The following is a 13,795-nucleotide window of genomic DNA, read 5'->3' on the forward strand; positions in this document are numbered from 1 at the left end:
CAGCCTTTCTTTTCCAGGCCCCAGCCTGAGCCAGGAGTTGCTATGGCAACTTCGGAGGAACCCATTTCCTTAGTGATATCTATGGTACAGAGTCTGGCCTGGAGCTAGGAGCTGCCAGCAAGAGGTCTCCTCTGCTGTCCCCAATTTCTCTTCAGGCCTCACCCAGTTCCCAGAGGACTGATTCCTTAAGGACTCTTGCCCTTTACCCCCACCCTCGGTAGACTGCCTCCTCGCTGGCCCGCCCTTACCCCTTCCTCCTCTTCCAGGCAGGGGTGGGTCTATAGAGTGGGTGGTGACTCAGGTAGTCTAAAATATCCTTACATTGAAGCAGCCAAAGAACTTAAGCCCCTGGATGGTACTATTTCTTCTCCTTTCTGTGTTCCCAGAAACCGAGACAGTTGGACAGGAGCAATGGCTTAGGGATCAGGCTGTGTTCTGTTCCAAGAACCAAGTCCTAGCTGCCACCTTGGGATGGCACTGCTTCTCTTTGACCAACCTCAAGTTTATTCATCTGGAAATAGGGACAGTATCGATTGTTCTGTTGAGGGACTTTTGTAAGGATTTTTTTTCATAAAAAAAAAAAAAAAAAAAAAGCTTAATGCAAGTGAAGCCTTAATCCATTCCTGGAACACACTAAGTATTCAGTGAGCATGCTTGTGAGTTTTCAGCTCTAATATGTCAGGTATAACAGCTAATGGGTATCTTTTCTTGTCAATCTTCATGCATAACATGCCCTTTCCCCATCCAGATAGGGGAAGCTGAGGCCTAGCTCCTGGGCATCAAAACTCTGTTTGATGAGAAGGTACTTTAGGTTGACAGGCTTTCTTCACTCCTCGTCTCCCCCACTCTTTGTTCAATCCCATTTAGTTATTTCTGAGGAGGACTAATTCTGAGGGAGGACTTCCGTGCTTCTCAGAAGAGTTTCCAGGGACTCAGATTTTTCCCCATGAGGGGTAGACAGAAACTCTATACAAGGAGAAAACTGATCAAGACGAATGGGAGTCTGGATATTCAATTTCCAGAGACCCCATGTGCCATAGGCAGTGTCCATCCAGAACCTATGGGAGCTGGTGTTATAGAGCGGACTCAGGTCACCACAGGGATATGATACTGCTCCCTAAAGGCTCTGCCTCGTGAGGAGCAGTTGCTCACTGTGAAGGACAAGGGTAGGGCTCCTGTGCGGACCAGCGTGGGGCAGGAATAAGTAGGAGGCACATTCCTGAGAGGAGCCCCTCCCCATCCTGCTCTTCTATTTTTCCCTTCCATCTCATCTCTGGGTCCGCCTCAATGTCATTCCTTTCCCACCCTCAAACTCAGTTCTCGCCGTATCCCAGCTTCCAGGGCTTGGGGGAGGGGGCTGAGTGTGTATTTGGACCCAGCCAATAGCCCAGTCTTCTGGTGCATGAGCTGCTGACCTCTCCCCAGCAGCACCTGCTCTGGCTGTGCCCTCGTGGGGGTGGGGCAGGAAAATCTGGCCCATGTCACCCAAGCCTGCCCAGCATGCCCCACTGCTCAATCCTTCTCACAAGCTAGGGGTTTAGGAGGGAAGGCCCCCTGAGTCCTCCACCCCTCTCGGCCTTGGTTCTGCAGCAGCATTCCTCCGAGTGGATTGCGCAGAGAGGAGCCTGACCTTCAGCCTCAACCAGCCAGTGATGCCCTTCGTCCACGTCCTGCCCTTCCTCCTCCCTCCAAGTCCGCTCTGCTTCCCCCACCATCTCCTCGGGTGGGTAAGAGGGCTCTGCCAGGATCTAGTGCCCAGCCCCCAGTTACCCCCACTTCGCCCCATCGGCGTGCTCAGGAGCCCTCGCTGCCTGAGGACATCACCGCCACCGAAGAGAAGCGAGGGAAAAAGCCTAAGTCATCGGGGCCATCGCTGGCGGGCACAGTGGAGTCTCGGCCCCAGACCCCATTGAGCGAGGCTTCGGGTCTCCTGTCAGCACTGGGCCGCTCGCCCCGGCTGGTGCGCGCGGGCTCCCGCATCCTGGACAAGCTGCAGTTCTTCGAGGAGCGGCGTCGCAGCCTGGAGCGCAGCGACTCCCCGCCAGCGCCCCTGCGGCCCTGGGTGCCCCTGCGCAAGGCTCGCTCGCTGGAGCAGCCGAAGTCTGAGGACGGCGCGGCGTGGGGCACACCCGGGGTCTCGCAGGAGGAGCTGCGGTCACCTCGGGGCAGTGTGGCAGAGCGGCGTCGCCTGTTCCAGCAAAAGGCGGCCTCCCTGGACGAGCGCACGCGACAACGCAGTGCAACCTCGGACCTCGAGCTCCGCTTCGCCCAGGAGCTGGGTCGCATCCGCCGATCTACGTCGCGGGAGGAGCTGGTGCGTTCGCACGAGTCCCTTCGTGCCACGCTGCAGCGTGCCCCATCCCCTCGAGATCCCGGCGAGCCCCCGCTCTTCTCCCGGCCCTCCACACCCAAGACCTCACGGGCCGTAAGCCCGGCTGCCACCCAGCCGCCTCCTCCCAGTGGCGCGGGCAAATCTGGGGATGAGGCTGGGAGGCCCCGAAGCAGAGGGCCGGTGGGCAGGACTGAACCGGGGGAAGGCCCGCAGCAGGAGATCAAGCGTCGGGACCAATTCCCGCTCACCCGAAGCAGAGCCATCCAGGAGTGCAGGAGCCCTGTGCCGCCCTTCACCGCGGATCCTCCAGAGAGCAGGACAAAAGCCCCCTCCGGTCGCAAGCGGGAACCCCCGGCACAAGCGGTGCGCTTTCTGCCCTGGGCCACTCCGGGAGTGGAGGACTCTGTTCTGCCCCAAACCTCGGAGAAGAATAGAGCGGGACCTGAGGCTGAGAAGAGGCTTCGCAGAGGACCTGAGGAAGATGGTCCCTGGGGGGCCTGGGACCGCAGAGGGACCCGCAGCCAAGGCAAAGGTCGCCGTGCTCGGCCTACTTCCCCCGAGCTCGGTAAGAGAACAGAGAGGGCTGAGAATGTCCCCTGGCACCGGTTGAGAGAGCTCAGAAAACAGCAAGATTGCTTGGGGGCGGAAGCCGGTTTAGCGACTTCTAGCACGGACACAGGCAGGGACTGGGGTAAAGGTGCCATGTTAGGATCTGCTACTGATGAGGTGCAGTGTGAGTACGCTCAGTAGAACAATGCTATGAGCAAAGCCCGGGTGTCTGCGGTAGGTCCTTCCTGGTCCAGTGAACTGCTAAGCAGTGGGGCCAAGGACCAACAGCTGGAGGAGGTGCTGGCTGGAACCTAAGGCGTTCTCATGGTCCCCCTTCCATTTGTGGGAAGAGGCAGTCTAAAAATTCTTGAAAAAAAAAAAACTGAAAGCTTCCCTAACCCTTTACTCTGTCGCCCCGCCCCCCACATGCCCCAATTCTAGCATGGTTTCCTTGCCCCTTTGTAGCCTCAAAAGTCTGGGGTACACTCACCTTCTGGCCGCCAGTCTCATCTTGGATCCCACCTCACTGGTTCCTATGGATGAAGAGCAACATCAGCAACAGAATGCCACTGCCCCTAACCCCCTGCTGCTTCCCAGTATGTCCCAGTCCTGCCAGTATCTGCATTATTACACTCGCCACCTTGTAATTTGCTCCATCAAAATAATTTTTTATTTATCTGTCAGTACCTCAAAAATCTTCAGACATGTATAGGCTCCTGTTCACCGCACATACCACGGTTACCGTGTTCCCACAACAGTGTCCCAGATATTGTGTCAATTAGACCCATAGAGATGTTACCTCCTCTCTGTCTGCGTACCAGCTGTACATCACACCGAATGCTACCCTGCCATTTTCCCCATAACAAAGCTGAGGCTTTGACAGATGATCTCATTCGTTAAGAGAGCCAACCTGAGGCCCTCCCTGCCCTTGTGGCTGCCTACATTGCCCATTATCCAGCTGATAGACTGTTAAGAGGTAGAGGAGGGAGAGCATCTCCGTGAGAAAGCGTTTGTCCGGTATGCAAGAGGCTCTGAGCTCAATCTCCAGCATACATTCAGAAGATACCTAGCAAGATCCACAACAGTGTGGTCCTTATCTCTCTGTGTATAGTATCGTATAAGCAGGCGCCATATCTAATTTCCTGTTGTATTCCTGGCACTCTCTGCTCAGAGAAGTATAGTTTTACTGCCTGTAGGGACAGAATCAAAGCTGATTATCCTAAGACTATCTGATCTCTCTACCACTGCTTCTCGGGGAATCTGGTGGCCTTACGTGTTTGATTCTCTCCTCACGTCAAACCGCCACATTTCCCTGTGAACCTAGTATTGCTGTTTTGGTCTTAGTTGGCTAGTAGCTTGTTCTCTGCCCATTGGTGTTTAGGTAGTCTTATGGCCCCTAGAGTGCTTTCAAAGCTCTGCCAGGACATACAAAATGACCATTTCATGTGAAGACACCCACTGCATTATCACTGCCCTCCCAAGCCAGCAGTAATTGGGAGTGAGGCGTGGTCTCTGCCACCCTGTTCTGACTATGAACATTTGCTCTGGCTTCCCCTTCCTTTCCTCAGGACCTTCAAGAGAAAGGGGCCTTTGCTCCCCGCAGACCCTGCCTTCCAGAAGCTCTTCATGTTGGGTTTTGGTTTTCTAGGATTCTTTACTGCCAATATCCCCTCTCCCCAGAAATGTCCCCCCCAATACCCCCACAGTCTCATGTCCCCTTACCCTCTCTACCTCGGCTCCTTTGGCAGAGTCTTCGGACGACTCCTATGTGTCCGCTGGGGAAGAGCCTCTGGAGGCGCCAGTGTTTGAGATACCCCTGCAGAACATGGTGGTGGCGCCAGGAGCTGACATACTACTTAAGTGTATCATCACCGCCAATCCCCCACCCCAAGGTGAGCTGCAGGTAGAGCTGAGGGCTGGCAGGTTGTGGTAGGGAGCTTGTGGTATGGGGACAGGATGGGTTTCCTCTTACTGCAATATGGGAAAGAGGGAAATTGTCAGTGCATGGGGCTGCCCTGGCTCTGGTGTATTCTGGAAGATTGTTCCCTACTTCCCCAGCTCAGAGGTAAGGCAGCCTCAGCTTCTGAGGGCAAATTCCTCAAAATTCCCCAAAGGGAATAAGGCTATAGATGTACTTGTTGGCGGAATGCTTGCCAAGCCTATACACGGTTCTGAGTTTGCCCTACAGCACTGCATGATAGGGTGGGACATTCTTAATCCCAGCTACATAAGTGAGCCTGGGCTACGGGAGACCCTGTCTCAATTAAAAAGTTATATCAAAAATATTGGAATGGACAAACAAGAAACTGAGCTCCTGTGGGGCAGAGGCAAAGATGGGAGTTCCCGGCAAACCCTTTTTGGTCATGGCAAGCTGGTTCTTTCTCCTTTTCTACAGTGTGCTGGAAAAAGGATGGGTCAATGTTGCACAGTGAGGGTCGTCTTCTCATCCGGGCTGAAGGCGAGCGGCACACACTGCTGCTCAGAGAGGCCCAGGCTGCTGATGCTGGGAGCTACACCGTCACTGCCACCAACGAACTGGGCCAGGCTACCTGTGCTTCTTCACTGGCTGTGAGACCTGGTAAGGAACTTTCCAGAAGGGGCTCAGGGTGGGGTGAGCTGTGGATTCTGCCTGGTGAACGTGAGGATGTGGGTTCCGAGTCTTGGCTTCCTAGTGTGCACAATCCTTCCTTGTGCTGGGTTCGACTCTCTAGAGGAAGAAGTTTAAGTGATCTTAGTCTCAGGACAGGGGTACTCTAAGCCAGAAAAATCCATGAAGTTGTCAAAATTGGTCTTTGAACATCCTAAAGAGCAGTGACTCTCAGCTTTTCTGATGTTGCTACCCTTTAATACACCTCAGGATGTGACAATGCCCCCAATATTATTTTTGTTGCAATGTCATAACCATAATTTGTTACTGCTAGAGATTACAATGTAAATATCTATGTTTTCTGATGGTCTTAGGTGACTCTGTGAAAGGGCCGTTAGACCTCAAAGGGGTTGACACCCTCAGGTTGAGAACCTCTGCTATAATGGTATCTCTGAATGGGGTCTGGTGGAAAGGCAAAATCGTCTTTGAGTCTATGAGAAAAAGACTGATTTGGTTCGAGGGATTTAAGAGGCACTGAGAGCTTCTGAGATCCATTTCTTCCCAGGACAAGAAGAAAATAAGAAGTAACAAAAAGAGTCAAGTTTTGTATCTGTTCTCATTGGATCTCTGGCCTACCAAAGCAGCACTGAGAATACCGCTCAGTGTCAGCCATGCTGAGGCTGTCCTCTCTATTCTTTACGAAGGCCCTCACTTGGTGCCAGGCTATTTCCTTTGAGTTTCAGCCTAGGATCTCACTTCTCACTAGTTCAGGTAGGGCTGGGCCAGTATCTGTGTGTCTGTTCTACTCATCTAGGTGGTTATGTCTGACGGTGTGCTGATGTTGGGTGGCGGGGAGGGGATGGGCAAGGGCGTTGAAGCAGAAAAAGATGATGGCGAAACCACAGACGTTACCAAATAGATATTTCCAATGGGTGTTCAAACTCTCTAGGAGGCCAGAGCTCAGAGAACAGTGTTCTGGGGTGCTTGATCCGTACGTAGCTTCAGGGCTCTGGAGGAGGCTGGGAGGCAGCACATCTCATGCCCTGCCTTTCTATTCAGTGTTGCAGAGACAAGGTTGGAGCCCATGGATACATATGCCAGAGCTTCAGCCCTTAACACATTCCCAATTTGGGATTTCTTGGTGGGCTCTGGTATCAATCTTTGGGCTGTGTTAGCTTCTTTGGTGGCATGTCTGGCCTGTGGTCTTTTCCTTTATCCCACATCCCTCCCTGGAGCTGTTTGAGGCTTTCTCCTCTTCTTACCCTCCCACTACGCTGAATCATGCCCACCCGTCCACTTCCTGCCTCCTTCCTTCCATCACCTCTGGGATCTGGCCTCTGACTCAGCTTCCAGCTCTCCTAGGAGCCCCAGGCCTGGCTCCAGAACTCCAGTCAATACCTGGCTTGGGCTGAGAGTTGGCAAGGGGCAGGGTATGAGGTGCCCCAATCCTGGCTGCTGGCCACCTGGGAGCCATTTAAGGTTTGGAAAGCAGCTTGGGGCACAGCAGCTGTCAGCACTCGACTGGGAGTTCTGTGTCTGCCACGTTGAACCTCCCGAGCTCCGGCTCCCTCATTTGTAAACCAGAGATAATTATACCATCCTCACGGATGGAAGTGAATTCGCGAATGCGCTTTATGAACTGTAAAGCTGTAGACAAATGTTAGTTGTTAACGTTTCAGGGGTGATATTTTGCACATGAGCTCAGCTTCCCGTGAGGATCTGGAAACTGCTATGTCCTTCCCTGCCCTTTCCTTCGTGCTGTCTGTGCCTTGGGGATTCCACTCCCGTTCTTCCAGAGCCCCCTATTCCATCTTGACCCTCTGTGCCCTCCAGCCCCTGAGTCCTCAGTTCATCGTGGCTCCTGTGCCTGCTTCACCTCGGCAGCCAGAACACTTTCATTATGTCATGAGGCTATACCAAGCATCACAACAAGCCCCATAAGTCAGACTGGCTCCAGGGCCCAAGAGGCCCAAGAGGCAGGTCCAGACTCTGCACTGGTTGTGGACCAAGCTGACTTTCTTACCCTACAAGGCACTGTTTGGTCTAGAGTGGTTGGATGGAGGCCACGGGGCCCAGAGAGGAGCTGGAGCAGGCAGAACCAGTGGTGGCAAAGACACTGGCAATAGAGGGGTTCCCGGCTGGGTATCTCTGTATGTAGTGATGATGGGGTTGTCCAGCTGTGGGGGGCACAGGGATGTGGAGGGAAACTGTGCTGGCTTGTGGGACAAGAACTCTATTGAGGCACTGCCCTTTCTTACTACCTCCCCACCTTTATACCCAGAGCCATGGAAACCAGGCTGGATACCCAGTGTGCTTCAGGGGTAACTATCCCATCAGAGCCTGGTTTTGAAAACCCTCAGGTGCCAGGACCCGGGCAACTAAAGAATACAGCCATTGGCCTGGGAAGGCAGCCTTGCCAGAGCCCGAAGTCAGTTTCACCCGCTGGATAACTCTAAGTGGGGTGTAGATGGAAGGGGTCTCTGGAGTGTGAGGTGAGTGCCTCACCTAAGGGAAGCTTCTAATAGTTGCCACATCTGTCCCATAAGCCTCCATTGAGTACCTACTAATGCCAGGGATCCTGTCTCTGACCATTTGCTTCTGTTTGCAGAGTAACATGTACTTTTTTTTCCCCAAAAAATATTTTCATGTCTCTTTCCTCGGACTCTATCGAGTCCTGTATGTGTGCATGGTGCATGTGCCTGAATAGATGATGATGATGATGTGTGTGTGTGTGTATGTCTCACACATGCATGTGAGCCTTCTATCTTACAGATGGAAAAAAAAAAAAACAAACAAACAGAATATGATTCATAGCCAGGCCAGGCCAGCAGCCTGGGAATCAGCCTGGGAATGTTATTAGCAATAAGTGTTATAGTAATGGAAGTTACTATAACTCAAGTAACAAATTAGTGTGAGTCTTGGATGAAAATAACAACCCTTTGGTATTTGCTGAGTGCTTCCTGTGTGCTAGACCCACTGTTGATCACATTAGTAACATTAACCCAACTCTGAAGTAGGTTCTCTTGTGTCCCTGACACTCACTACTAAGGTAACTGAGGCTAAGGAGTGTTAGCAAAGCACTCCAGGGCAGCACTGACCACCACACCTTCGCGTGACCAGAGAAGTGTTCTGTGTTCTGTGCCGCGTGGTACACCAGTCACACACAGCATCCAGCATTTGAAATGTGGCTAGTCCCATTAGGAACTTCAGCGTTTGTACAGTGTCACTTTCTTTGTTGTGAATATTAGTGGTCTCAGATGCGGGTTCCCTTCAGCTCAGTTAGGATACTAAGATAAGGCAATGGGTGGCTGAACATCCCTAACCACTGCACTGTACAGTTCCCTTCCCTGCTACTCTGAAGAGACTGGGGCTAAGGTATTCCCTGAGATTGTGGGGAGGTGATTGCCCAGGCCTTTGTGAGTAGCCAGATTTGGAGGAGGTGTCTCTGTCTCCCCTCCTGACTCTCCATCTCTGTCCTATGTTGCCCTGGTCCTGTTTCTTGATGCTCTTGGGTCTTTTTCCACTGTAAGCTGGTAGCAGGAGGAGGAGGAGGAGGAAGAGGAGGAGGAGGAGGAGGAAGAAGAAGACTCAGAGTGCTCCATCCTCCATCCCTCTACCTGCAATGCCTCGTGTGTTTGAACCCAGCTATGGCCTTGGCCTCTCCACTATGCCTTAGCTGGACTCATTTCCTTTTCATTTTTGTTCTCTCTCTCTCTCTCTCTCTCTCTCTCTCTCTCTCTCTTCCTCTTAATGAATGAGCAATGTACTGGGTAAGACTGATGAGGTTCTAAGAGAATGGAGAATTGCCCTCCAATATTTGGACCAAGAGAGTGCATTCGTATGTGACTTTTCTTAGCCTTATATTTAAAACTTCCATTAACTTGTTAGGAAAGAGACTATTTATTGGGCAACGTGGATGTAAAAGGAAAAGAAGAAGAATGTGCCACCAACCCCTCCCCTTTTGGTCCAAATACATGGTTTCAGGTTCCTCCCTAGCAATGTCTGACCACTGAGAGAACACCACACAGCCCCTGTTATCCATCTCACTGGGATCTGGACGTTTGAGAAAGTGGAGCACCATGGTCTTCTCAACCAGACTCACCTCTCCCTCCCTGTTCTCAACTGTCAGCATCTGGGGTACCTGTGGGCTGACTCCCCAAGGCTGTCACTTAGAATGGAGCATTATCTGTCACACAGAACAATGTCACCTAATTTAGTATGAATACAAATAGATTACCTGACCCAGACCAATCCAGCACAGTGGTTTGTGAGAAATCCAACACTTGCCTGGCTGGGTCATGCTGACCAAGTGAAATTCCCATTAGCGTTTCATACATTTAAAACTAAACTTGAAACATTCTCAGCAGTGTTTCTTCTTGCCCCAGGAAGTTCTGGGGAGAGGGTCATGCCAACACACTGAGTCAAGTCCCACCTCCAAGCCCAGCCCCCCTTTCTCCTAACTTCTTCTCTGGTGATCACCGTGGCAGCCATTTTAAAAAAAGAGTCTGTGTGGGACCTACCAAGGAAGCACATATGGAGGGCAAAGGCCAAAGCATGGCCACATGGAAGTGCTAGCTAATCCCCTGCTCATCCTTCCCCACAAACCATGTGAGGCTCCCATATGGGGCTTCAGGGCAAAAGCCAGTCCTTCAGTGGACTCCACCTTCTAGACAAATAGAGCAGAGGTCTCTCTGGATGGTGGCAGGTGACAAGGGATTACTGGTCACACATGGTTTCCTCTCTCTGTCTCTCTGTCTCTGTCTGTGTCTCTCTCTCTCAAAAGGGCTTCTCTTTGTAGCCCTGGCTGCCTTGAACTCATAGAGGTCTGCCTGTCAATGGCTCTCAAGCACCGGGATTAAAGGTGTGTGCCACCACGGCCCTGTTGCCACTTTCTTGTTTGTCACCATGTCCATTCCTAAACAGTCTGCAGGCCTCTGAGCCAACACTTTCTACCTCACATAGTTTGTTTGCCTTAGTTTTTCTAAAACAAGCTCTATGTTAAATACCACATCTTCCCTCATTCCCAGAGCCAAGAGTCACCTATATATGTGGCCTTTATTGGTTCCTCCCTTGCCACTTATCCCCTTTCCTGTTCCCTGTTCTATCCAAGTGTGTCTGGCTAGTCTTTCTTATTAAGCCAAAGTCCCCTGACTACGTGACTGTCTTTTCTACACCTTGGCCCTCCCAGCCATGTTTGGAGACACTGCTAGATAGATTAGGGGCAGTGTGGACCACAGGACTTGGGGATGAGGGGAGAGGAATGAGCTAAGTGTTGTCCTTGAGTAGCCTCTGGACACTGGGAGGATACACAGAGTAACAAGGGTCTGTCTGAGAGGGGAGGTTGGGCTAGCAGCAGAAGCCATAGAGGTGTGGTCCCCTGAGTTTTTAAAAGCATCATCACCCCTTGAGAATGTGTTAGACCCACAGGCCGCTGCTGGACCTGGTGACCCAAACCTGTAATCCTAGCTAAGGTGGAGGCTGAGATCATAACTTGCCAGAGATACAAAGCGAGTTCAGGGCAACCCTAAGAGACATAATGAGACTTTGTCTCAAAATTTATAAAAAGAAACATAGCTCAGTGGAATGTCTGCATTAAATCTGTGAGGCCCTAAATTCAACCCCCCAGTACTGAGAAACAAATGACTCAAACAGGCCATCAGCCCAGGTCCAGACTATAAATCAGACTATGGGGGATGGGCCCAGACGGCCATAGCCCAAGGAACTCTCCAGGTGATTCCAGTGCTCAGCAAACTTTGAAAACCAACTAATGAAGCCGGGCAGTGGTGGTACATGTTTTTAATCCAAGCACTCAGGAGGCAGAGGCAGGCAGATCTCTGAGTTCAAGTCCAGCCTGGTCTACAGATTGAGTTCCAGGATAGCCAGGGCTACATAGAGATACCCTGTCTCAAAAAACTAACTAACTAACAAACAAACAAACAAAAAACCCAACCACATAAGAAGCATTTTGAAAAACAAAACAAATGTTTGAAATCACTGGCATGGAGTTAAAGATCTAGTTCAAACTGGAAAGCCGGCTGCTGTAATTGGAAACACAAGGGCTGTAGAACGAGGCTTATGGGTTTACAGCCCTGCTTTGAAGTTGAATGGCCAAGAGCTGTGAGATTCAATGAAATCACCTCTTAAGAGTTCCATCCTCCCATGAGGATCTGCCTAGGTCTCAAAACTTTCACGTGCCTAGGAATCTCTAGAGTGCTTTTGGAAAAAAAAAAAAATTACAGTTTTTGACTGACTCCTCACTCCAGAAAATCAATTCTGTAGCCTGGATAAGGTCTAAGAATCTGTGTTTCAAAATAAGCCCCAAGTGGTACCGGTGTGGGTGGTTCAAGTATCATTCACACAGTGCTGATGTAGAGGGCCTTGGGTGATGCTATCGTGCACTAGATACTGAGTGGCAGCAGAAGCCATGTCTGTAGTGAAGAGACTTCAGACAGCAGGGACGTTAGGGGAGTTCCTGTTTGTGGGTTTTCTAATGCCAGTTCTTCTTGAATGATGCTGGCCTGAAAGAACTGTCCAAAGGGCAGCTGTATGAGTAGAGTCAGCTCATGGGGAGCTGGGTCAGATGTGAAGAACTGGTCCTTTAATGGGAAGGTTTGGGAGAAAAACCATGCTGTGCCCTTGCTGGTGTTATCTCCAACCTGGAAATCTGGGTTTGTACAATGGATCAGGCTTGGAATGTTACAGAAATGGCCACAAAGTTGCCCACGAGGCCAGCAGAACCTGGGATTCTACAGCTTGGTGACGTACTTTGGGGTTATGGAGGAACAGAGACCACTTCTTTTTCTCAGAGAACTCTCATCCGTACTCTGGAGCCTGAGCCTGCAGTCTGGCAAGCAATCTGGCCAAGTGACTTGACCTAGACTTGCTGCCCATTGGCTGGCTAGCACCTAGGTGCTATTTCCCTACTGGCCACCAGGGGTCTCTGAAGCTCGCGCAGACCTTTGGCAATCAGAATTAAGTCTTTGCCCCGCCCTCCTTTCCTTAGCCTGCGAGCTGCCTCAGCACTGCCCAGCCTGGAGGTGACCCTGGAGCCAGGAATCTAAACTCTGTAGAGGGAAAGGAGTCCCCCCCCTCCAAGGGTTGTGCCTATGACCTCAGTATCAGCTGGTGGCCACGCCTCTAACCACAAATGCCATTCTGATTTCTCTCTCCTCCCCAACCTTGAGACAGCCAGCCTGAAAGTGGGCTGTCCTCTTGGCCCCCACACCTCTTTATCACTGGCAGTGCTGGGGAACACAGGTCATAGCTTGGGAATGTGGCCCTGGGTGGAGTGAGGGGATAGAGGAGGGAGAGGGACTTGTGACCTCAGCTCAACACCTCTGCCTCTGTTCTTTCCAAGCCCCTTCCCCACCCACTGGGTGCAAATGGATGCTAGTGAGATCTGAGCATTGGTGAGGGGTGGCCCACACTTTCCTAGTTTGGGGCCCTGATGGGCTGATGGATGAAGGGCAGTTTGCCAGCGGGGATCCAGTAGAACCCATGGTTGAGCTGGGAGCAGGTCTGCGTCCTGAAGTACCTGCTCTCCTGGACTTGCTTAGTGCAGGATCTGGGAGGCTGCAGCCATGTACTAAGTTTCCTTAGGTCGACAGGGGACCAATCTGGGAAGGAGGGCCAAAGCTCCGCAGTTCTTTGGTTCTCTGTGTCTGACAAAGCTGGTTGTGGTTTGTTCTAGGGTTTAAGACTGGCTGGTTATGCATTCCCAGGTCAGGAGTCTTGTTGGTTTGGGCAAAGCATGGCGCTTCCTGTGGTGTATCATTAACACTTATGGCTTAGGCAAGGATATTAAATGCTGCAGTGCAGTGCCACCCTATTCCTATTTCCCTCTGAGAACTGGGGTCCCCACACTTGGAGTCCAGGCCCTACTGATGGGCTCAGCTCTTGTCAGTGTCCCAAGCTGTAAGGAGAGGAAAGGCAGATGCCTAGGGCTGCTTGGAATGAGCCACAGCTAAATTCAGCTGGTCTGGGCTCCGCCCCTCCCCCGTTCCTATTCCACCACTCCAGGGGCTGCTCCCCGTGGTCTCAGCAGGCACCACCTTCCCAGCCAGCGCCTGCCTGCTGCCCAGCCTCTTGCTAGCCACCCACCCCGCCTCCTCCTTCCCCCCTCCAAGGCTCATTTCCCCTCCCCCAGGGCTGGCTCAGTGCGGGGCCTCTGCTGGGTCAGCGAGTGAGTGGGGCTGGGCAGGCTGATCGCCTGTTCCCTGGGGAGCTAAGGCCAGTGGGTAGTGGGCAAGAGGGCCTGGTGCCAGGGCAGAGACTTAAGGAAGGTGCAGGCCGGGGTCCGTGTGCAAAGTCTCAGGGTGAGTTGGGGT

The 13,795-nt window shown here is 52.0% G+C and overlaps 1 protein-coding gene across 5 annotated transcripts in view; it reads left to right on the forward strand.

Annotated features, from left to right (window-relative positions):
* SPEG (striated muscle enriched protein kinase) overlaps positions 1–13,795 on the forward strand; it is a 54,803-nt gene that overhangs the window by 10,405 nt on the left and 30,603 nt on the right. For 4 of the 5 annotated variants that reach the window (XM_080932998.1, XM_080932994.1, XM_080932995.1 and 1 more), the window contains 3 exons: positions 1,591–2,897; positions 4,630–4,773; positions 5,277–5,459. In XM_080932998.1, the coding sequence (XP_080789124.1) occupies positions 1,591–2,897; positions 4,630–4,773; positions 5,277–5,459 (1,634 nt within the window). Of the gene's footprint in view, positions 1–1,590; positions 2,898–4,629; positions 4,774–5,276; positions 5,460–13,674; positions 13,784–13,795 lie in introns of those variants that run through there. The other variant, XM_080932996.1, reaches the window with a different exon arrangement.

This window comes from Micromys minutus (genome assembly GCF_963924665.1).
Source record: "Micromys minutus genome assembly, chromosome: 19".
Lineage (NCBI taxonomy): Eukaryota > Metazoa > Chordata > Mammalia > Rodentia > Muridae > Micromys > Micromys minutus.